At 48.4% G+C, this 23,597-nt stretch overlaps 1 protein-coding gene across 1 annotated transcript; it reads right to left on the reverse strand.

Annotated features, from left to right (window-relative positions):
* Positions 1 to 1,839: 1,839 nt before the first annotated feature.
* Positions 1,840 to 23,164, reverse strand: LOC123428105 (transcription factor MYB51-like). Its single transcript, XM_045112272.1, has 4 exons — positions 23,068 to 23,164; positions 22,746 to 23,023; positions 6,374 to 6,686; positions 1,840 to 2,676 (listed from the first exon to the last, which is right to left on the reverse strand). The coding sequence occupies exons 2-4, from the start codon at positions 22,900 to 22,902 to the stop codon at positions 1,998 to 2,000; spliced, it is 1,149 nt and encodes a 382-aa protein (XP_044968207.1). The 5' UTR covers positions 22,903 to 23,023; positions 23,068 to 23,164; the 3' UTR covers positions 1,840 to 1,997.
* Positions 23,165 to 23,597: the final 433 nt, after the last annotated feature.

Raw genomic sequence — 23,597 nt, forward strand, 5'->3', positions numbered from 1 at the left:
CAGCGTTCATGTTCAATATCCTCGGCTCATTCCCGCAACCCGCGGCGCATCGTGACGAAGCGAGGCGGGCGGAGGAGGAGGAGAAGCGCGTGTATGTCTCTCTTGTTCTCAAGCTCATACATGTGTGGAAACATCCTCCCTTATAAGGAGGTCCAACTCCCACTAAACTAGCAATGTGGGACTAAATATTTTCACCTCTTGTCTTGCATAAATGGGCTGCGTGGGCCTCTAGGATTTATTAGGAATTTTCTGAAATTGTATATTAGGCTTGCCCAAAAGTAGACAAAAATTCCAGCAGTACGTGTATGAAGTAGAACGAGAGACCATTTTAAAGATGTAAGTGAATCGTATCTGTACTAGTGATTGAGTACAAGTATATATATAGACCCAAGGGGATGCATCCAACAAACCCGATGGTTCAGAGAGACACGAGCGAACAATCACGTCCCTCGTGCATGGTGGTTAGGGATAGTGAAGATTTTCCTTAATTAACACATGGGTTAATTAAATCTCAACACTCCCCCTAATCTACGCTATCCGTGTTGGAGATCTCTCCCCTCCTGCTACATCCTGTCCGTTGTCGGTGCATGTCGTGCCGATTGCTTCTAGGAGTGAAGTCGTCGTTCAGGTTCTTGCGCCGGTGCTGCAGACCATGTCTAAGTGGTAGAAGCTCTGTGGGAGCCCACTTCACCTATTTCGATGGTGCTTCCTAAGGAGTTAGGGTTTCTTCTATTGGCATTGGTGATGCCGACTGTGGCCTCACCATAGTCGTTGGAGCCTAGTCAACCGCCCTACTTTGTGGACCGTGGAGATTTGGATGCTTTCATTGCTCTCTCACCTGTGGTTGTTGGACAAGCGATGTCTGATATAGTAGGTACTTTGGCACCTAATTCTGTTGCATTATAGTCAATCCGGTCGCCCGTCTTTGACTGTGAAAGTATGGTGGCACGTATTGACGAGTCGGTCTTCAAGAAAAAGCTTTGCGGCCTGCTCATCTGCATGGAGGCAGCTAGCCCTTGGTCTGACAAGACGATTGCTTGCCTCCTAGGGAAGGACGCTCCTACGGACAAAATCAAGAACGTGAAGAAGGCTCTCGGAAGCATAGGAAAGAACAATGCCTCCCTTGATAAGGCGTCCGCGGCTCCTTAATGAAGGATACTCTCACTCTTCAACCACCATCTTCAATTGGCTTGTCTCCATGGATTTGGTGGTATTTGTTGTCTTCAACCTTGGTTTCATTGAGGGCTTCTTTGCGATATAGAAATATAAGGTAGTGTGGTTGCTGCACGTTATATGTGTTTGTCGGGTTGATCGTGTATTCATTTAGTTTTTCTCTTAGCGAGTAGTCTGCATGTAGTCTATAAGTTTCTGTTTTTGCTCGATTTTTCTTTAATTAACTGAAGAATTCTATTCTTCTTAATTAATCAATAAGACAAATTGTTTGCTTCGGTTTTGAAAAACAATAATATTTCATGTCTACACAATGGAAATTATAATGCGCTAAAGTTCACACACGCCCTAGAAGTCGGGTCGAACCTTGGTGCGTAGGCGCTCTCAAGATGGTAGCATGGTGGTCACACTCTCTCCTAAACGTGCGACATGGCACTGCGTATTGCTATTCAATTATTAGTATTAATTTGGTGTTCGTATAAGGGATCTCGGATCTCAGTTTCGTCCCGGGCACTCAAATTTCAGTATCGGCCATGTGTCTTCGGGGTCTTCTTCAGTCTCATCGTCTTCGTAGTCACAACAGTGACAGTGTGGATATTGAGTTTCATGATTAGTTAAAAAATGTAGGATAGATTAAAAATTATTTTAGGTTGTCTTGCACTTCAAATTAATAATGTATCCCAATATATGTGCCAAAGACTCAAGCATACAATAATAATTTACACCAATATTCCTCTTTATTCCTCCTACGTAGTACATCTGTGTGTAAACTTTGCAGAAGACGACGATGATGCTAAATTATTAATAGTACAATACTCACCAGAGACCTATACCAGCAACTCATTCCAGCAGCCCTTATCATCGTCATCGTCGGCGTCGTTGTCTAGGTCCAAATAGTTCATATCCTCTAGCTGGCTGCATGACACTATTGCTGCCGACGAGCTTGCCTTGTCAGCCGTTGCTGACGAAACTGTCGGTACCTCTCGTGCAATGGGTACCGTCAAGTTTACACCGCTTGTCACCACATCGTGGCCATGTGCCATCGAGCTCAGTTCGCCGTGACTGGCAGCGGCGGGCATGTCTCCAACCAAGAAGGGATATGAATATGACGCGACCGGAGCCATGCCTGTTAACGCCGAAGGGTTTACCCTGCTGTTGAACTCCCCGCTGCTGTTGTTTCTGCCGTGCGGCACAAAGGTAGCACCAAGATTGGCCAACAAGCTTGCGTCAGGAAAAGGCGCCGCAAGGTGGAGTGAGCAAGGGCAGAAGAGCTTAGCCATGGCATCTTGAACGAGGTGCCGGTAGTTTGCGGCTTCCGCCTGCTGGAGCATGACGAGGTCGAGGAGGGTGCCGGTGGGGGTACTGGCAGCCTCGATGGGAGGGCAGGGTAGATGGGTCACGGGGTCGACGCCCATGGCCAGCACCTGCTTGCGTAGGTGTGTGTTCCAGTAATTCTTGATCTCGTTGTCCGTCCTGCCAGGCATTTGCTTGGCTATAGCTGCCCACCTTCATCATACACAATACACTCAGATTAAAAGTTCGAAACACATGCATGCTCGATCTTGCACTCGATCGTATATATTGGTGTACGGGACGTACGTGTAGTCGATTGTCTGAAAACTCACTTTCTTGTCAGAACAATTCCAAGTGTGGAGTAGTCCTAATCTCCTTTTTTTTTTACGGACGAGTAGTCCTAATCTCTAATACTCCGTAGTACAGTATATAAGATATTTCTAATTTCTCTCCCCTCTGGCTTTAATTAATGTGGGACAGGTGAAATCTCCCCTGTAAGGGCAACTTCAATGGGTCCACCAAAACGGACGGCAGACTTCCGCCTTTTGTCCGTTTTGGTCGGTCAGGCGGACACGAACATCCGCTTCGACGTTTGGATCGGCGCATATGCCCAACGCTGGCTTGATCCATTTTTACCAACGTGCATCAAACATGCATAATTATTAATGAAAACGTTCGTTTAAACATTAAAAAAGCCGGCCACGAAGGCCGACGAGAGTCCACGCGTTACATTATTAATGAAAAAAAAACCTAGGCGTCCTCGAGCGGGGGCGAGGTCGGGCTGTGCCGGAGCGGGGGCGGGTTGTGCCGGAGCGGGGGCGAGGTCGGGCTGTGCCGGAGCGGGGGCGGGCTCTGCAGGCGCGGTATAGTGCTCGTGTCGGCGGTGGCGCAGCAGCACGGGCACGCTCGCGCGCCTGGTGCTTCGTCATCTGAGCTTCAAGATAGGCGCCTCCTCTCGAAGAAGCGCACTGGCGTGGACGACGAGGGTGTTCGGAAAGAAGTCGGGCGTAGCACGGATGCGCTGGTGCGCCTGGTGCATCGCCCTCTTAGCCTGCAGGTAGACGACCTCCTCTGGCAACATCGCACTGGCATAAGCGACGAGGTTGCCGTCGTTATCCATGGCTGCTAGGTCGTCGACGAGGAAACCAAGGGATGGCGAGATGTGGACGGACGGGCTTCTGGAAGCAGATGTCGGAACCCACCGCACGCTCGGATTCAAAAAGGCCGGCTGCGGTCGCCGACGCGTGGGCCCGAGGATGGCGCCGTCATAAATTATATTGACTGCGGTGGTTGGGGGCGGACACCGAGGGGGCGCGCGCGTCCGCTTCGCATCCGCGTCGACGCATTTCAGTCCTAAATTTGAGCCGGAAATGGGTCGGTGCGGACGCGAAGCGGACACGTTTTGGCAATTGGTCGGCGCATCGGGACATCATTTTTGTCCATGCCGACCCAACGGACATCATTTTTGTCCATGCCGACCTAAACGGACGGCGACGGACGAAATGGATCGCACCATTGAAGTTGCTCTAATCTCTCCCCCGGCTATATCTTCCATCTGATCACTTTCTCCCCTCTGATTATAGGCAGTGTAAAAAATAGAGTGAATTCCAGTTTTTATCCCTAAGTTTGTCATTTTTATGCTAATTACCCATTTAAGGGAATTTCATCCATTATACCTCTTTTAATAAAAGTGTTGCGACAAATTACCCTTTTCTATTTTTATGTGTGTTCTCATCTATGGCCCCGAGTACCAGGTCCACGCCACGTTGTCATTTTTTTCTTGGAGTTCTTTTTTTCATGTGAACCAGTCCGTGCCGCTATGCCGGCCTGACCGGAGCGCCCGATGTGAATCACACGAACCGGTTGTTCAACGGCGACGACGGAGATATTGGGTGCTAAATAGCTGCGATGGTGGCGGCATGTGTTGAAGGCAGATGACGGCGGTTGGTGTTGAAGGGCGACCACCACGGCGTGCATGCACGTTCTATCCCCGCCCAGCATGGAGAGCAAGTTCAGGTATTTGTTTCTTCCTCTGAATTGTTTGTCCTTGCAATTCCATGTAGACACATCGCTGGCCTGCTGCAGGTGTCCTTTGCCTTGTGACGAACTCTTGCTTGATGCAAGGTGCAATTAGCTCCTCTAATGATGGTGATGGCTGGTTTGATACTTTGATGTATCACCCAAAATCAACTGCCACGAAGAAAAATGAACAGCAAGCATGAAGCATGAGTTATGACCCGTGAAGAAGGAACCCAGCTTGGTGTAGAAGGAAAAGGAGCCTGCTCTTTTTGTCGTGGTGCTTCCTTTTGCAGCTGTTGTTGCTGTTCCGAAAGTGCGGGTTTCCCAAAATGGAATGTCTAATATTTTTTCGCCTGGGGAATTAATCGGACTATTGCGAGCGGAACGAGCAGGGCGAGCTTTGAATGAATCGATCTATTATCAGGCAATCTTATTGGAATAACAAGGGCTCTCTGGAATACCCAAAGTTTCATATTGAAGCAAGTTTTCAAGAAACTGCTCGAGTTTTAGCAAAAGCTGTCCTACGAGGTCGCATTTGAAAGGCTTGAAAGAAAACGTAGTTCGAGGGGGGGGGGGGGGCAAGGGGTTATACCTGTTGATACCGGATTCTAAAAAATTGTGCATCGTTCCCCACAAGACAAGAACCTTTATTTCGAAATAGCAAAAATCTATCCGCGTCGGAAATGAGAGGTTTTTTGTTTCTCCATACATAATTAGTTTTTTCAGATTCTTACGTACTTCAACAACTAGTGCATGACTGAATGTATCTACATCTATTTGATTTGTGTCTTTTTAGTCTGTTGGTGATGAGGGTGATTGTATGTAAAGTAGTGAACTGGTAATGATGTATTGACCTATTGATGATGTTTGGTGTAAACACTGATGCGAGTATGTATGAAATTTGAACAAATTTCAATGTGACGGAAGAAATTAAAACTAGTACTTTTGCTTGTCCATTTCTCTCTTGATTAAACCATCTATGTAAGAGCTTAGGAATTGTGAGCTTCCTCACTATTTCTGTACTTTGTGACCATAGTGCGTGTGATTCACATCGGGTAGTCCTCTCAGGCTCATCGGCATGGACTGATTCACATGAGGAAAAAAAATCCAGGAAAAAACCGACGACGTGGCACCCCACGTGGACCTGGTAATCGGAGCCATAGTTAAGAACACTCACAAAAATAGAAAAGGGTAATTTGTGGAAATACTTCTATTAAATGAGGTATAATGGATGAAATTACCTTAAATGGGGTAATTAGCATAAAAAATGTCGAACTTAGGGGTAAAATCTGGAATTCACTCTAAAAATTAGCGTGATATAGCAAAGCAACACCGATTTGAAATCCACTATTAACGTGTTATATCACACAATTATATTAGTAACACATTATATACTGATTTTCCTCCGTTTAAAAATAAGTGTAGTTGATTTAGTAAAAAAATTATACTATTTTAATATTAAGTTTGTAAGACTTATTCTGGAACGAAGTGAGTATTTGTTAAGCTATTTGTTAGCATGCTATGCTATTAGCGAAGTTATGGTGTGCTATTTTTCCCGTGATTATAAGGGGCGGGTGGTGGTCGATGCATGCCGTTGCCAAATCAGGCCTAACCAACCCTTTTGGAAATATGCCAGCGCGCATGATATAATACATTTGTTTCTTCCTTGTGCTATATATAAAATTTGTTTGAAGTCAAACTACTTAAAGTTTCACTAAATTTATTTTAAGAATATCAATATTTTCAATTTCAAAGTTATATAGTGTGAAATTAATTTCATGATGTATCTAATGATATTAATTTTATATTAGGAATATTAATAATTTTTGTTATAGAGTTGACTTGAGACAAATTTTATATGCCGACTAAAATGAAACGGAGTAGTACATACTTGTTTCCCAAAATAGAGTGCAGATCGATTATGAGCTTGTCCTCGTCGCTGGTGAACGGGCCGCGTTTTATGTTGGGGTTGAGGTAGTTGCACCAGCGGAGGCGGCAGCTCTTGCCACAGCGGTCGAGGCCAGCCAGCTTGGGCAGGCGCCGCCAGTTTCCATGGCTCCCGCCATTGCGCTCGATGTACTGCATCAGCGCAAGGTCCTCCTCCGGCGTCCACGGGCCCTTTCTTGGCCCCACGTCCATCTGCGCTCCCGACTCCACCTCTTTACCTGAGCTCCTCGGTTTTCCCATCGAAAGTTCTAACTCGCCTGCAGATAATAAGCAGCTAGCTGCGCATCATCAAATAATACTCGAACAACGTTGTCGTTTATTGTTTCTTACCTTCGGAGTTTAGCTGATATATATATATCACTTTGTGCTCGTCTGGCTTGAGGCTATATATGCTTCTCTGGCTTTATCAGGGATTAAGCTCTTACTAACTATTTTCTCTCCGTTGTAAGCTGAGACACGAGGAGATCGATCGGCGACCGGATTCTAGTGGGAGTGCTACGCGTTTTGCGTCTATATATTGTGTACCGACGAGTTGCCAGCCGATGTCTATGCACATGCGAGCATGAAGTACGCACGTTTAGGGTGACCCCAGATCTTCACAGGATTGGTCGGACCGCGGGGAGGCGTTGCAACAGGAGACAAAACAAATTTTATATGTGTCGTTACTTTCATTTAGATTCAATTTAGATTCTGACTAGTTATATCGATGGTATGCACCATCGTCGCGCGGTCACACTTTGTTAGGTACTAGCTGGTATAATCTTGCAGTAGCAGTGGCTTACAATCAAGGTTACAGATCGAAGCTATACAATCACGTTAGGTTTCGGGTGGAAGAGAAAGGGGAGGGTGCGGCGGCGCCGCCGCGTGATCCTTCTGGATGGCCGACCTCCGCACGCGCATGTCTCTAAGTAGAGGGTCCCTTTCCCGGCTCGGCCTAGCGAGCCCAGGCTGGGCTTTGCACCCGTGGGTTGGGCTTCTTCAGCCGAACTGGTCTTGCACCTGTGTCGCTGGCCAGCGGGGACCCTTGAGCAGGTATGGTGACATCCCCCTCTTCTTGTGATGAGGCTTGACCCCAAGCCTCTGCATGTGGAAATCGAGCGATGAGACTCGCCTTGTCCTCCCAGGTAACCCCGAGCGCGTCTGAATTTGACCATTTGATCTTCACTCGTTCTCGCATGCCTCCATTCTTCTTGCGCCAGCGTGTTTGAAGAACTGCGACTGGAATAGTGAGATCGTCAGCGGAGTGAGGAAGCCGGGCTTCAATAGGCGTACCCGGCATGAGCGCGCGTCGCTGTAGAGAGACGTGAAAGACCAGGTGCACTGTCGCCTGAGGTGGAAGTTGAAGTTTGTATGCCACCTCGTTGATCTTCGAGATGATAAGAAAAGGTCCATAGTACTTGTATGCAAGCTTGTGATTTGCTCTCGGCGCCGCTAAAGTTTGTATATATGGTTGGAGTTTAAGATAGACCTGATCGCCCACCTCGAAAGTGCGGTTGTAGCGCTTCCTGACAGCTTCATGTTTCATCACTTGTTTCGCTCTGTTGAGGTGATGTTGAAGAAGTTGTTGCACTGTCTCCCTTTCTTCAATTCATGACTTTAGTGTTGGTACTGAACATGTGGTATGTGCTGAGATTCCCCAGTGCCGAGGCTCGTATCCAAACATAGCTTTGAATGGTGTCATGCCGATGGCTGAGTGATGAGCGTTGTTGTACCAGAATTGCGCTAGAGGTATCCAGAAACTCCAACGACGAGGACATGCTTGAGTAAAGCTACACAGAAAGGTTTCTACACAATGGTTGACCCTCTCCGTCTGACCGTCAGTCTGAGGATGGTTGATTGTGCTGAGTCTCAACTTTGTGCCTGATGGTTTGAACAGTTCTTGCCAGAAGTGACTCGTGAAGACCGGATCGTAGTCGGATACGATAGCAGTTGGGAGGCCGTGGATTTTGTATATTTGTTGCAGGTATAACTGTGCCGCTATCGCTTCCGTGTAGGGGTGTGCCAAAGGTATAAAGTAACTGAACTTACTGGATTGAGGCAAACCGTCCACGAAATCCATAGAGATCAGTTCCCAGGGTTGCAATGGGATCGGTAGAGGCTGGAGTAATGCCGGTGATGCAGTGCGGTCTAGTTTAGCTTGTTGGCAAACTGTGCAAGACAATACATAGTGTTGAATGTGCGTCTTCATGTTTGGCCAAGCAAACAGTTTACGAATGCGCCTATAAGTGACAGGTAACCCCGAATGACCCCCTACTGGACTGTCATGGAAGGCCTGGATGATTTTCTGTTGAATACTAGTGCCTCCGCCAAGCCAAATTCTCCCTCAAAATCGAAGGAGTCCTTGCTGTAACTAGAATCTACCTTTTGGGTCCTCCTTGATTGCCAGCTGCTCTAACAATTTGGTTGTGTGCGGGTTGTTGTTGTAGATGTTGATGACATCTTCCAGCCAACTGGGTTGCATCGAAGTGACGGTGGCAAGCACATCCCTGGGCTGTGCGCGAGACAGGGCATCTGCGCCGGTGTTGTCCGTGCCCTTCTTGTACCGGGTACGGTATCTCAGCCCCAACAACTTGGTAAAAGCTTTGTGTTGCCACGGAGTTGTCAGACGTTGTTCTTCCAAGTGAGTTAAGCTCTTTTGGTCTGTCCAAATCTCAAACTCTGCATGCTGCAAGTATGTATGCCACTGATCCAGTGCCACTATGATGGCCAGATACTCCTTCTCATAGGTGGAGAGTCCCTGACACCTTGGACAGAGGGCCTTGCTCACAAAGGCGATCGGATGGCCCCGTTGTTGAAGTATTGCGCCAATGCCCTTCTCATTGGCATCCGTCTCAATAGGGAATTTCACGTCGAAGTTGGGTAATGCCAGCACTGGTGCTGATGTGAGTTGCTGCTTCAGTACCGGTACTGGAAAGCGGTTTCGGTGTTGGGTGTCCACACGAACGGCGTCCCCTTCTTGAGGAGATTGCACAGTGGTCTTGCAATCATGCCGAGTTGCGTACAAAGCGCCGGTAGTACCTAGCCATGCCGAGGAAACTGCGTACTCCTTTGACATCAGTTGGTGTGGTCCATTGTACCACTGCTATGATCTTGGATGGGTCAGTTCCCACCCTTGAGTTAAGTTATCTGCTGCTGAGGTAAATTATTTGTTGCTGACCAAAAGCACACTTGCTGAGTTTCGCCTTCCAACTGTCTCTGCGCAGCAGCTGAAGCACATGCCTGACGTGCTGAGCATGTTCTTCGAGAGTAGCGTTGAAAATTGGAATGTCGTCGAAGAAGCATAACACGCAGACTGTGATCAGCGGTTTCAGAGTTGTGTTTATGGCTCCTAGAAACGTGGGTGGAGCCCCTGCCAACCGAAAGATACCACTCTGAATTCGAAGTGACCCTTGTGAGTTTGGAACACAGTCTTATGTTCTTCTCGAGGGGCTAAGCGAATTTGATGGTAGCCTGCTCGTAAGTCCAATTTAGAGAACCATGCTGCACCGTGTAGCTCGTCCAAGAGTTCCTCAATGACTGGCACCGGATATTTACTGACGATAGTGATTGCATTAAGTTGACAGTAGTCGATATTGAGGCGCCATGTGCCATCTTTCTTCTTGACCAATATAACTTGGGATGAAAATGGGCTGGTACTCTTTTGTATCACCCCCTGACTTGAGCAAAGCTTCCACCCGGGCCTCAATTTCAGTTTTGTGGTCTGCTTGTGTCGGTATGGTCTGATGTTGACCGGTTACGCTCCTAGTATGAGAGGAATACGGTGGTCACAATCGCGTCTTGGTGGCAGTCATGTTGGCTCTTCAAATACATCAGGGAATTCGTTGACGATTGCTTGGATGCTCGGTGGTATTGCTTTGGTTTTCTCTGACTCAGGTACTACCATGCACAGATGGACGATATGAGTGATAGCCTCTTGGTTGCATGGTGCTTGCAACTGTAAGTTGTTGACAACCTGACATTCTATGGAAGAAGCTTCCTGCCCGAGCAGACGAAGTGGACCTGCAGGAGTCTGGATCTCAATGGATTCTTCTCGCCAATCAAGTGTCATTGGGTTGTGTTCCTCTAACCAGTCCACACTGGTGGAAAAAGGGCCTTTGGTCGCGGTTCGCAACTGCCATTAGTCGCGGTTGCGCAACCGCGACCAAATAGGCGCGACTAAAGGCCCCCCCCTTTAGTCGCGGTTGCTTAAGAACCGCAACTAAAGGCCCGTCCACGTGGGCGCCAGGCGGCCGTCGGGGCGGAGGACCTTTAGTCGCGGTTCTTCTGCCCAACCGCGACTAAAGGCCCCCCCCCTAAACCTGTTTTCTGTTTAATTTGTATTTTTTTATTTCTTTTGTGCTTTATTTTAATTTTGAAGGAGTTTCACATATTCTACGGTACTACATACATGCATATGAATGTACAATTTCAAACAAATTTGAAATTAGAACCAAAAAGAATTCAAGAGGAATATACAATATATATTCAATATCATCGGATGACCATATACAATTTTGAACAAGTTTCCATACATAATTTAATGCATATGAAGTTCTACGTCCTCGTAATGGTGTTCTCCTTTACGATGGAGGACTTCCCTCCTGAACCATCCAGCTAGTTCCTCTTGAAGTGGTCGGAAGCGAGCTTCTGGACTAAGCATCACCCGGAGGTTATTCCGCTGAGCATTGGTATCACTCGGAACCCGCTCAGAGGTGTATCTCCGGATCATCTCACAGACATAGTATCCACATAGATTGGTCCCCGCTGGCTGAATATCCCCACCATTCTTAGCCTTTGACCTTTTGAATTCTAGCTCTTTTTTGAATTCACCGACCTTTGTATCTACGAACCGTCTCCAAACCCTACGAGGCAAAGAAAATTAAATGAACAAGAGAGTTATTAGTTACTTGATATTAGGAAATGAACGAAATAGGCCGATCGATATAGAGCGCAAATGAATGAAAATAATTACTTCTGCAGCATTCTTCTCATGCCGCCCCAAAGCTTTGGATCCATATTCAGAGAGTCGTGGACGAGACATTCTGAGGTGTCAACTTTAATTACTAGCAGAATCCAGTGGAACCTGCGGACATGATACATGCACAGTACGTCATGCATAACTCATCGATTAGCCGGCCACATATCATGCATGGAGTAAACAAAAGAGAATGTGCTCAAGACAGAAACACTCACCCAAAATGGTAAGGAAATAGAATATCACTTTTGAGTTCCTGCTTTGTAAGAAACTGCCACAGGTCTGCCTCCATGTCGGCGGGGTGATGCTCCAACACATATCCATTAACGATGTGTGGGTCAATGAACCCAACATCATGGATGTTCCTTACTCTGCATTCCTTAATCTTCATTCTGCATGTATAATAGCGGACACAACAATATAGTTACGACATATATATAGTGCAGGCAATATGAACGAGATGGGGTATAAATAAATCACTTACAGAACGTAGCAACTGATGATAGATTTGTCGAGCTCGCGCAGATTGAAAAGCTGGAACAATTCACTCAGATGAATTTGTACATAGTAATGTTTGAAGTGATGCTCATATCTAACTTCCGCATAAATATAATCTTTGGCGTTTTTATTTTTTATGTAACCCTTGTACCATTTCAGCAGACCTTTCATTGTTGGAGGTAGATCCTCTTCCTGCGCAGGCTCGACGAGAGGCTCATTCTTCACATATGTAATTACTACCTCCTTCACTGGCGCCTCATCAAGGCCTAACATTTCACGAAGAGTAATACCTAAGTTGGCCGCTTGTTCTCTGGCACTCGTTACAGTCAATCCATGTGCTGCCGCAGCTGCTATGATATCGGGGTCATCCGGACCGGCGGCTTTCACTATAAGCGGGGCAATCGATTGTTTACTTTGTTCCCCGAGCTGGGCAACTCGTTTCCGCTTTTTTTACTTTCTAATTCCGTTTTCTCGGCCTCCTCCAAGGCTTTGTTCTCCTGGTTCTCCGCCCGCTCTTTCTTCTCCTTCAACATGAGTGCCTGCCTACGAAGTTCACGTGCATAGTCGTCAGGCAGATTCTTCGCGGCTTGGGACGGTGTGCTCAAAAATGACTTAGCCCACTTCTTTTGCTCATCAGAAAATACTGGCTTGGGCTCGGGCTCTCTTTTCTTCTTGCAGTCCGCCTTCCATTTCTCATGATCAGCAGCCGCCCTCGCGGCAGTTTCCTCGGCACTACGTTCCCAAGGCCTTGTGGGGAGAGGCTTCAGTGATGGCTCCGGTACCTTTGTGGTCTTAGGTACATAAGGGTCCGGGTTAATAATCCAGGACTGCTTCTGCTTCTTTGCCGGAGGTGGATTGGGGGGTGGCGTCTGATCACCCGCCGGACGAGGACTGGGGGGCGGCGTCTGATCACCCGCCGGACGTTGTGGACTGGGGGGCGTCGGCTGACGTGACGGAGGTGTAGGTGAACCGTCACCACCACCACCACCACCACCACCGCCACCGCCACCACCACCACCGTAGGGGGGTGGACTTGTTGTCCTTGGCGCCTCGCCTGGAAACTTGATAAACTTCTTTTGCCATAGAATGAAATGGCGCTTGACATCTCCAAGTCTTTTCTCCCCTTCAGGTGTAGCAATGTCAATCTCCAGGTCCTCAAACCCTTGGACTATGTCCTCCACCGTGACACGAGCATAGCCATCTTGAATGGGGTTGTTGTGGTGGAGTGCTCCAGGTAAACATGGTAAAGCACTGCCGATGGCTACCTTCATGGACATGTTCCCGATAGGATAATACAGATGACATTCTTTCATCTCCTTTATATCGTCCACGGGGTAGCGAGGAGGCTCCGGTGCAGTAATTTCGACCACCAGAGGCTCCGGTGCAGTAATTTCGATCGTCGGTGCATCTGCACCAGCTGGTGGGGCCTCCGTGGAAGCCACGCTGCTTCTCCGCTGCTGGCTTCCGAGATCCGCTGGATGATCTTCATGCTGCGCCCGAGCTACATCTCTTTCGGCTAATAGTACACTCACGGTTTTCTTCATCACATCCATTTCCGATGCCAACCGCGCCACAACATCTGCTTCCCGATCCATCTTTCTCTTACGGCTTCTGTAACCGTACGGGTCATCGTTCTGGGGGAACCCTATTTTCCACGGAATGTTCCCCATGCCTCGTACACGTCCTCCGTGTTCAGGATTCCCGAGGGCTTTTGTCAGCGCGTCGTTCTCTCTGTTGAACTTGATCTTCCCCTCTTGAGCATCCCTCATTGCGTCAATAAGGGCTTGGGTGGGTTTAATTAATTTGCCCCGGTAAACACACTCCCCTGTCTCCGGGTTCAGCGTTCCCCCATGCCCGTACCACCAGCTTTTGGCCCTTTGGTCCCATCCCTCCGTACCTGGACGGATTCCTCGCGCCCTCAGCTCGTTCTCCATCTTCTCCAACCTAGGCACCCAAATGCGATACCCTCCTGGCCCCATAATATGATTATACTCCTTCTTAGCCGCATTTTCCTTATTTCTTTTCGATATTTGAATGAACTGCTCCGATTTCTTTTGCTTCACAAATTCTGGCCAATCATGTTTCAGTTTCTCATATTGTCCTTTGAAATCCGGAGTCTTGTTCTGCTTGACAAAGTCATGGGCTAGATTTTGCTTGAATTTCCGGAATGCGTCGGCCATCTTATGAAGAGCGAACTGTTTGACTAGCCTCCTCCTCTCCTTGTTTTCCTCAATCTTGTTACCCTCCTCATCGAATTTGTTGTATTCCGGAGGTAGAACGAAATGTTCCATAAGCTTCTTGAAGCAATCTTTTTTTGTTCTCTTATCGACAAAAGTGAAACCAGCATTTCGTGCCTTCTTTGGCTCATTCCACTCCTGGACGGTGATCGAGACGTTGTCTCTAACAACGGCTCCGCATTGGCTGACAAACTTGGTGGCGTTCTTGCGGGGCTCCAGCGGCCTGCCGGTTGCACTGTCGACAACCTCGATGGTGCATGTTTCTCCTTGTTTCATCGTCTTGGTTGCGCCACGCTTTGACGACGTACTCGATTGTTTCGACGATCCGGCCGAGGGCTAAAATAAGAAAGAGAGTCGCGCGCGTTAGTACACACATATTTATTCAAATCAGTTAGTTTGTATCACCAGAGGCTCAATGTATATATATACCTCGGCGCCGGAGGTGGTTGCTACTTCCATTTGAAGATCGTCGTTTATCGACGTTTGTTCGGCATCATCTTGCTGACGGCGCCCTTCATCTTCACCGTCAAGGTTCAGATAAGAAGAGATATCATCTTCTTGATCTTGTCCGGTCGGCACATATAGAATATCGCCGTTTATGATGCCGAACATATGTGCTTCACCGTCCGGATCATAGTTGTCCATAATCGGGTCAGCTCTATCGTCCGCCATTATGTCAGTCCTGAAAACATGTAGTAAAAACAAATTAATTAAGTGAAGAAGGGGGGCGGTGGCGGTGGCGGTGGCGAAAGGGCGGTGGCAAAAGGAGGGGGCGAGGAAGGGGTCAAACACTCATGCCCGTCTATTGACAAGTACCCCCTCTTGTTTGGTTTTACTCCGTGTATAAAATTTGACTGATGTTGAACTTCGTCAAGTTCGATCGAATGCGTGTTAAGAAACATCAATATCCACAACACTAAAGTTTAACTTCAAACGAATCATGTAAAAAAAGGAACGAAGGGAGTACTGCATCGCCTGTCGCTAGAAAGGATAAGCGTTAAACCTTGAGCTTTGATCTCTGTTAGGCTAGGATGCAATCACCATCGGTCGGGTGCCATGCTACTGATTGAAACAACAGCCTATAACGGTCTCGGATCCAACTTGGGCTCATGTTCTGAGATCACTTTACATTTTTTGACAAAACAAATTGACATCAGATGATTATACATTTTTATTGTCTGTTTGTTTGCCATATTGTGTGTTTTTTCATCTTAATAATGTTAATTTTACGAACTTGTCTAAACAAGACTAATACGGTTTTATTCAACTATTACTTATCCATTAACTCATTTTTATGCCTGACGTGCAAAGTGATATTAGCGTGTTATAGCCCACCAGAGGTAAACAACCCACACCATTTTCTAAAATATTTTTTCAGAATAGATTGTTGTTAGATTCTAGAGTGGTGGGTTTAGTGCCAAATAGTCAACGTCATTGTGGAAAATAAGAAAAATGCACAATATTCATCATCTATTTCTTAATCAATGGAATGTGACACCATGACACATTTAGTCGCGCGCCCAAGTTGGATCCGAGACCGTTATAGACATACTTTAGAACGTAGATTCACTCATTTTGCTTCGTATATACTCATCTAATGAAATCTATAAAAGAAAACTTAGAACGTAGATTCACTCATTTTAGGAACGGAGGGAGTATACTAAGTGAATCAAGTATCCAACGGTGCATCAAGGTTAACGGCAATCAAGATTCATAGTGCAATTCTTCAATCCCTCTTGCACTTGCACATAGGTTAACGGCGCCGTACGTGGGCGAGACGGCCGGCGGCGAGGGCGAGGGGCGACGGCGGGCGGCGTACGTGGCCGGGCAAGGGCGGCGTCGAGGGCAAGGCGACGGCGGGCGGCGAGGGCGGCGTCGAGGGCAAGGGCGACGGCGGGCGGCGAGGGCGGCGTCGAGGGCGAGGGCGACGGCGGGCGGCGAGGGCGGCGTCGAGGGCGAGGATCGGAGAAGACGAGAATCGGAGAAGACGGCGGCAGGCCTTGTATTTATAACCCCCACCTTTAGTCGCGGTTAGGGAGGCGACCCGCGACTAAAGGTTGCCTTTAGTCGCGGGTCGCCTCCCCCACCGCGACTAAAGGGTTTTTGGCGGGTTTTTGCGTTCCCGCGCCCCCCCCCCCTTTAGTCGCGGTTGGGGAGGCGACCCGCGACTAAAGGTAACCTTTAGTCGCGGTTGGATAAACCAACCGCGACTAAAGGGTTTTTTCGTTCCGGCGCGCAACGACCTTTAGTCGCGGTTGGTCTGGCCAACCGCGACTAAAGGTATTTTTCAAAATACTTTTCTTTTTCAATATCTTAAAAATACAAATAATATATCAAAAAATTCAGAAAAATAAAACTAATTCAATTCAATATGTTAAAAACACAAAAATTATATCAAAAAATTAAGAAAAATAAAACTAATTCAATTCAAAATGTTAAAAATACAAATAATATATCAAAAAATTCAGAAAAATAACACTAATTCAATTCAAACGTCCTTATCCCACCGACAGTTTTCTTAGATGACACAAAAACCACATTTAGTCCCGGTTGCACCAACCAGCCGGGACTAAAGGTTAGATGACCAGCTCTGGATTCCTCTTCTTCCCGCCATTTCTTCCCTGTCTTCCCGCCTCTTTCTTCCCGCCACTTTCTTCCCTCCTCCTGTCTTCCCGCTCCCATTTTTCCCGCCATTTCTCACTACATATATGTAGCCCGGCTTGGCCAGCATTATCACATCTCTACAATCTCTCATCACTCTCTCATGGCTTCCACCGCACCCACTCTAACCTACCAGCAGGTGGAGGAGCTTTGCGCCTCGAACTACCCTTGTCCACCGGGCTACCGCGTCCCCACCGGCTGGAGCCTAAGCGCCGGCGGCGTGCCGGTCCCTCCCGTCCCTCAGGGTACTGCGCGCCGGGCGGCCATCACGAACCACTACTACCTCGACCTCACGCCGGAGCAGCGGATGAATCCCCGCTGGCATCCCGATAACCAGCATACTTGGGACGCCTTCTTCATCAATCGGCGTGAAAGGGCGCTCGCCAGGTATGAGGAGGACGGTCTGCCTCCTGGGAACTTCCACGAGGCCGGCCGTCGGCTATGGTGGTACGGCCGGACTCTGCAGAGCGTCATGGACTACATCACGGTCGGCGATATCCCCCGCCTGCGCTACCCTCAGTTCGAGCCACGAGCGCCGCCCGACGACAGCGACGACAGCAGCGACGACGACGGCGGCAACTTAGAAGGCGACGACTACCAGTACAACGACGACAGCAGCTATGAAGACTACGAGTATGCATATTATACGCCTAGGCAGGAGTATGACTAAATCACTCCAAATTTCATGTATCATCAGTGGTATCTCGAATCATTCGAAAATGGACACCAAACACATCACGGGTAATATAATTCACATGATCCATTCAACAAAGTTTGGTACAATAAATTATTACACATCATTTCTTCCCTTGTGTCCCTGCTTGCTTACGATTGTGCCGTATCCATGGAGCATCCTCATCATTTAACTTAATGCTTGGGTCGGTGTTCACTTTGAAGGGCGGAATTTCAGCAAACATATTATAATCTTCTGACATGTCTGTCTTGTCCTCCACTCCCACGATGTTTCTTTTCCCTGAAAGAACAATGTGGCGCTTTGGATCATCGCATGATGTACTGATCGTTTTCTTATCTTTCCGTTTCCTCGGTTTGCTACTCATGTCCTTCACATAGAAAACCTGAGCGACATCTTTCGCTAGGACGAATGGTTCGTCAAGGTAACCAAGATTGTTGAAATCCACCATTGTCATTCCGTATTGCTGGTCCACCTTTACCCCACCTCCTGTTAGCTTGAACCATTTGCACCGGAACAAAGGGACCTTAAAGGAGGGTCCATAGTCAAGTTCCCATATCTCCTCTATGTAACCATAATATGTGACCTCTTGCCCATTCTCGGTTGCTGCATCAAAGCGGACACCACTGTTTTGGTTGGTGCTCTTTTTATCTTGGGCGATCGTGTAAAATGTATTCCCATTTATCTCGTACCCTTGGAAAGTCGTTATAGTCGAAGATGGTGTCTTGGCCAACATGTACAGCTGATCTACAACATCATTGTCATTCATTAAATGTTTTCTCAACCAACTGCCGAAAGTCTCCATGTGGGCCTTCCTAATCCAGGATTCAGGCTTCCCCGGGTTGTCCGAGCGTAAAATATTCTTGTGTTTCTCAAAGTACGGAGCCACCAAGCTGGAATTGGTCAGTACAGTGTGGTGTGCTTCCGTCAGAGAATGGTCGTCCATACATATCGTTGATTTCCTTCCGATCGTGCCTTTTCCACTTAGTCTCCCCTCGTGCCGCGATCGAGGAAGACCAATCGGCTTAAGGTCAGGAACAAAGTCAACACAAAACTCAATTACCTCCTCATTTCCATAGCCCTTGGCGATGCTTCCTTCTGGCCTAGCACGGTTACGAACATATTTCTTTAATACTCCCATGAACCTCTCGAAGGGGAACATATTGTGTAGAAATACAGGACCGAGAACGAAAATCTCTTCGACTAGGTGAACCAGGAGGTGCGTCATAATATTGAAGAAGGATGGCGGGAACACCAGCTCGAAACTGACAAGACATTGGATCACATCGTTCTGTAACCGTGGTAGAACTTCTGGATTGATTACCTTCTGAGAGATTGCATTGAGGAATGCACATAGCTTCACAATGGCTACTCGAACATTTTGCGGCAGGAGCCCCCTCAAAGCAATCGGAAGCAATTGCGTCATAATCACGTGGCAGTCGTGAGACTTCAGGTTTTGGAACTTTTTCTCCGCCATGTTTATTATTCCCTTTATATTGGACGAGAATCCAGACGGGACCTTCATACTGCTCAGGCATTCAAAAAAGATGACCTTCTCTTCTTTGGTCAGAGCGTAGCTGGCACGACCTTGAAACCATTCCGGATGCCGGTCATCAGGGTCTTTCAAACGTTGCTGGTCCTGCCGTGCTTCCTTTGTATCATTTGTCTTCCCATACACGCCCAAGAAGCTTAGGAGGTTCACGCAAATATTCTTCGTAACGTGCATCACGTCGATTGCAGAGCGGACTTCTAGGACTTTCCAATATTCTAGCTCCCAGAATATAGATTTCTTCTTCCACATGGCTGCGTGCCCGTCAGCTCCCTTCGGAACTGATTGTCCGCCAGGACCCTTTCCAAAGATGACTTTCAAATCCTTGACCATATCAAATAACTCAGCACCAGTGCGTTCCGCAGGCTTCGGCCGGTGATCTGCCTTGCCGTTGTAATGCTTGCCTTTCTTTCTTACTGGATGAATTTTCGGAAGAAATCGACGATGCCCAAGGTACACGTTCTTCTTACAATTTGGCAAATGTACACTTTCAGTCTCATGTAAGCAGTGCGTGCATGCATTGTATCCCTTATTTGACAGTCCCGAAAGGTTACTAAGAGCAGGCCAATCGTTGATGGTTACGAAAAGCAACGCTCGTAGGTCAAATTCCTCTTCTTTGTGCTCATCCCACACACGGACACCAGGTCTGCCCCACAGCTGTAAAAGTTCATCAACTAATGGCCTTAGGTACACATCGATGTCGTTGCCGGGTTGCTTCGGACCTTGGATGAGCACTGGCATCATAATGAACTTCCGCTTCATGCACAACCAAGGAGGAAGGTTGTAGATGCATAGAGTCACGGGCCAGGTGCTATGGCTGGAGCTCTGCTCGCCAAAAGGATTCATGCCATCTGTACTTAGACCAAATCTTATGTTCCTTGCGTCAGCTGCAAAATCTTTGAACTCTCTGTCGATCTTTCTCCATTGCGTTCCATCTGCGGTGTGTCTCAACTCCCCGTCCGAGTTACGGTCCTCTTTGTGCCATCGCAACAACTTGGCATGCTCTTTGTTCCTGAACAAACGTTTCAACCGTGGTATTATAGGAGCATACCACATCACCTTGGCGGGAACCCTCTTCCTGGGTTTCTCGCCCTCAACATCGTCACCAGGGTCATCGCCTCTGATCTTATAACGCAATGCAGTGCATACCGGGCATTCATTCAAATTCTCGTATTCACTGCGGTAGAGGATGCAGTCGTTGATGCATGCATGTATCTTCAGAACCTCTAAACCTAGAGGGCATACAACCTTCTTTGCTTCGTACGTACTGGCGGGCAACTCGTTATTCTTTGGAAACATATTCTTCAACATTTTCAGCAAGTTTTCAAATGCCGAGTCAGCTACACCTGCCTGTGCCTTCCATTTCAGCAAATCCAGTGTGCAGCCCAGCTTTTTCAGACCATCATCGCATCCGGGGTACAACGACTTTCTGTGATCCTCTAACATGCGATCCAAATTCTCCCTCTCCTTTTCAGTTTCGCAGCGTCTCCGTGCATCAGCAATGGTCCGACCAAGATCATCAACGGTCTCATCACGTGCCTCTTCTTCACCTTCACCTTCCCCTTCACCTTCCCCTTCACCTTCAGCATCCTCCATGAAAGTATCACCGAAATGAGCAAGATAGCTTTCATCCATGAAATCATCCCCTTCTTCATCTTCTTCCATTATAACCCCTCTTTCTCCATGCTTGGTCCAACAATTATAGCTTGGCATGAAACCGTGCCGAAGCAGGTGCAGGTGAACTTCTCTTGAGGAAGAGTAACCCTTCTGATTCTTACAGTCAACACATGGACAAATAACAAAACCCTTCTGCTTGTTCGCATTAGCCACTACGAGGAAATCTTTCAAACCCGTAGTGAATTCGCGGGAGAGTCGGTTACCGTACATCCATTGCCGATTCATCTGCATTATTATAATATAAAATATATAATTAACCATCATGCATTTGTTAAACTAACTAGCTATAAACAATAGAAATTAAACAATGAACAACACACATGCATATATATTTTATCAATGACACACATGCATGAAAGGTTCAAGTTGCTAACCGCGATCGAGGAGGAAAAAATAAATGAGGAACCTCAAGTGTGGCTCCAACACTTCATATCATGTTTGTTTCACGCTCTTGGGGCATTTCATCAAACACCTTGTGTGCATAAGAGGAACCAAAAGCAAACCTACACCCCCTTGTGAAGCTTGTGAAGAGAAGTGGCACCAAATGGCTAAGTGAGTGTGCTGAACTGGTATCTATAGGGGAGGAGATTTAGTCGCGGTTGGCATGGCAAACCGCGACTAAAGGCCTTTGGGCACCTTTAGTCGCGGTTGGCCTGGCCAACCGCGACTAAAGCCCCTCACGTGCACCAGCTGGCCACCGAGCGCCCTGGCCCAGGCCTTTGGTCGCGGTTCGTCTGCCGAACCGCGACTAAAGAAATCATTAGTCGCGGTTCCTACAGTGTCGCGACTTATGGGGCTGGACGGAAGCCTCTTTTTCTACCAGTGCCATGCCCAATATGACATCATACGTGACGAGAGCTAGCACTTTCAGATCAATGTAAAACTCGTGGCCTTGAGAGTACCATGCGCAGCCCGGTACAAAGGACAAGCAGATCAATTCGCCTCCATCTGCCACCCAAACTCTGCTAGACTTGGGTAGGAGCTGGACTCCCTTATTGGCCTGGGCTAACTGCTCATTGATGAACGTGTTGGTAGTGCCTAAGTCAACCAGCAATAGTACCTCTCTTCCTTGAAGCCAAACACGCAGCTGAAAGGCCTTGGCAGATACCCCTCCCGTGACTGCCGAAAGTGAGATGGCCATGACTGTATCACCATGTGCTTCAACTGCCTGCATCTGGGTGTCAACGAAGTTGTCCAAGTCGAGCATATTCAACAACTCTTCGACGACATGGAGTTGGACACACGTGGGGGCACACATGGTCGTGGCCCTATCTCTCACCACACTTGAAACAGAGTCCTCCGGCCGTGCGGTAATCACGCAATGCTTTGATCTTGGACGTACCTGCTCGTGCTGCATCTGGGCCCCTGCGATCTGTTGCTGGCGCTGCGGGTACAAATCGTATGGGAGGTGGTTGTGGGAGTGGCAGGGGCATCCCTTGCCGCGTCGTGGCCTCCGGTGGTCGAAGCAACGTACTGAAGGGTCCTTCTGCTACTTCCTCCTGGAGTAACGCCAGAGCACAGGCCGTGTCCAAATCGGGCGGCCTCTGCACGAACACTACTGCTCGAATGTCCTTCCGAAGCCCCTCGACAAAACGAGTCAAAAAGTAAAAGGGGTGAATAGAGACGGAATAGGAGGTCTGATGATTGATAATTAACTCAAATTGCTCAATGTAATGTGCGACTTAGGAAGTTTGGCGGACATTATAGAACTGTCGGATCAACATCTGATGCCGATCGCGCCCAAAACGCGTGCATAACAGTGTACTGAATAATTCCCAGTCGAATTCGAACAGTTTTTTCTGAATTGACTGTAACCAGACTGATCCCGAGCCTGAGAAGTTCAAGGCAGCCATAGGAACCCAAAACGCTGGTGTTATGCAAACATTTGGAAGTATTGCTCGCAGAGCGTCTTCCACAAGTTGGGGTTATCACCCGCGAACTATGGGAATGTGATTGAGGGATGGGTCTGGCCCAAACCAAACAGGAGCTGACTCGCGTGCGCGAACGAAGAGAAAGTTGGAGTTGAAGGAATGAGAGACGAAAACTGACCCATGGCCGGGGACTGTGGCGGTGCCTGGAACGATACCGCGGGGGGGTCCTCGTGGTGATGGAACGACGCCGTGGCACTGTGGCCCTGGGAGGATGTCGACCGCGCCAGATCCGTGTCCAGCATGGACGCCAGTCGTCGCTGGTAGGTCGGAAGCATCGGCTGATGCACCGTTTGGAGCGCCGCCACCGCATCGCCTAGATCGGCGACGTGTCGCTCCAGATCGGGATGCGAGGCAACGAGGTCGTCGATCTTTGCCGTGGACGCCTGGATCTCCGAGATGGTCTTGGACTGAGCCTTGAGCAAGCTGTCCAACCGCTCGAGGAAGGATTCAACTGCCAGATCCATGGCCGCGAGGTGCGTCCGCACCTACCGCGCCTGTCGCGTCTCCACAAGATGATCCAGCGCTGGGGAAGTTGGAGGTGGGTTGGTCTCTCGTACCAGGTGTTAGAGGCAAAAAAGACAAATATAGCACGCGCAACGCGGCGGACAGCCTCAGCAGACGCGTTAAAACCGCGCGCGCTAAAACGAGTTGGGCACGCTGGCCATAGCCCCCATCCCGTGCTGTGTATTTCGGGCGTCCACTTTCGCTGCGCGCGAACTCTCCCCTTTTCTTCCTCCTTTGCTCCCGTGCGCGCCTGCGCCAGCGCCCCTGCCACCATGGACGCGCACACTGGCACCCCGCTGACCCCGCTGTACAGCCGTGACCCCGCTGACCCCGCCGTCGCCGCCGACGAGGAGAAGAAAATGGCAAGGAACCAAGATGCCGCGGCCGAGGAGAGGAGGTTGGCGGCCGAGGAGAGGAGGGTGGCCGCCGAGGAGAGGAAAGTGGCATTGGAGGAGAGGAAGGTGCG

This window comes from Hordeum vulgare, chromosome 2H (assembly GCF_904849725.1).
Source record: "Hordeum vulgare subsp. vulgare chromosome 2H, MorexV3_pseudomolecules_assembly, whole genome shotgun sequence".
Lineage (NCBI taxonomy): Eukaryota > Viridiplantae > Streptophyta > Magnoliopsida > Poales > Poaceae > Hordeum > Hordeum vulgare.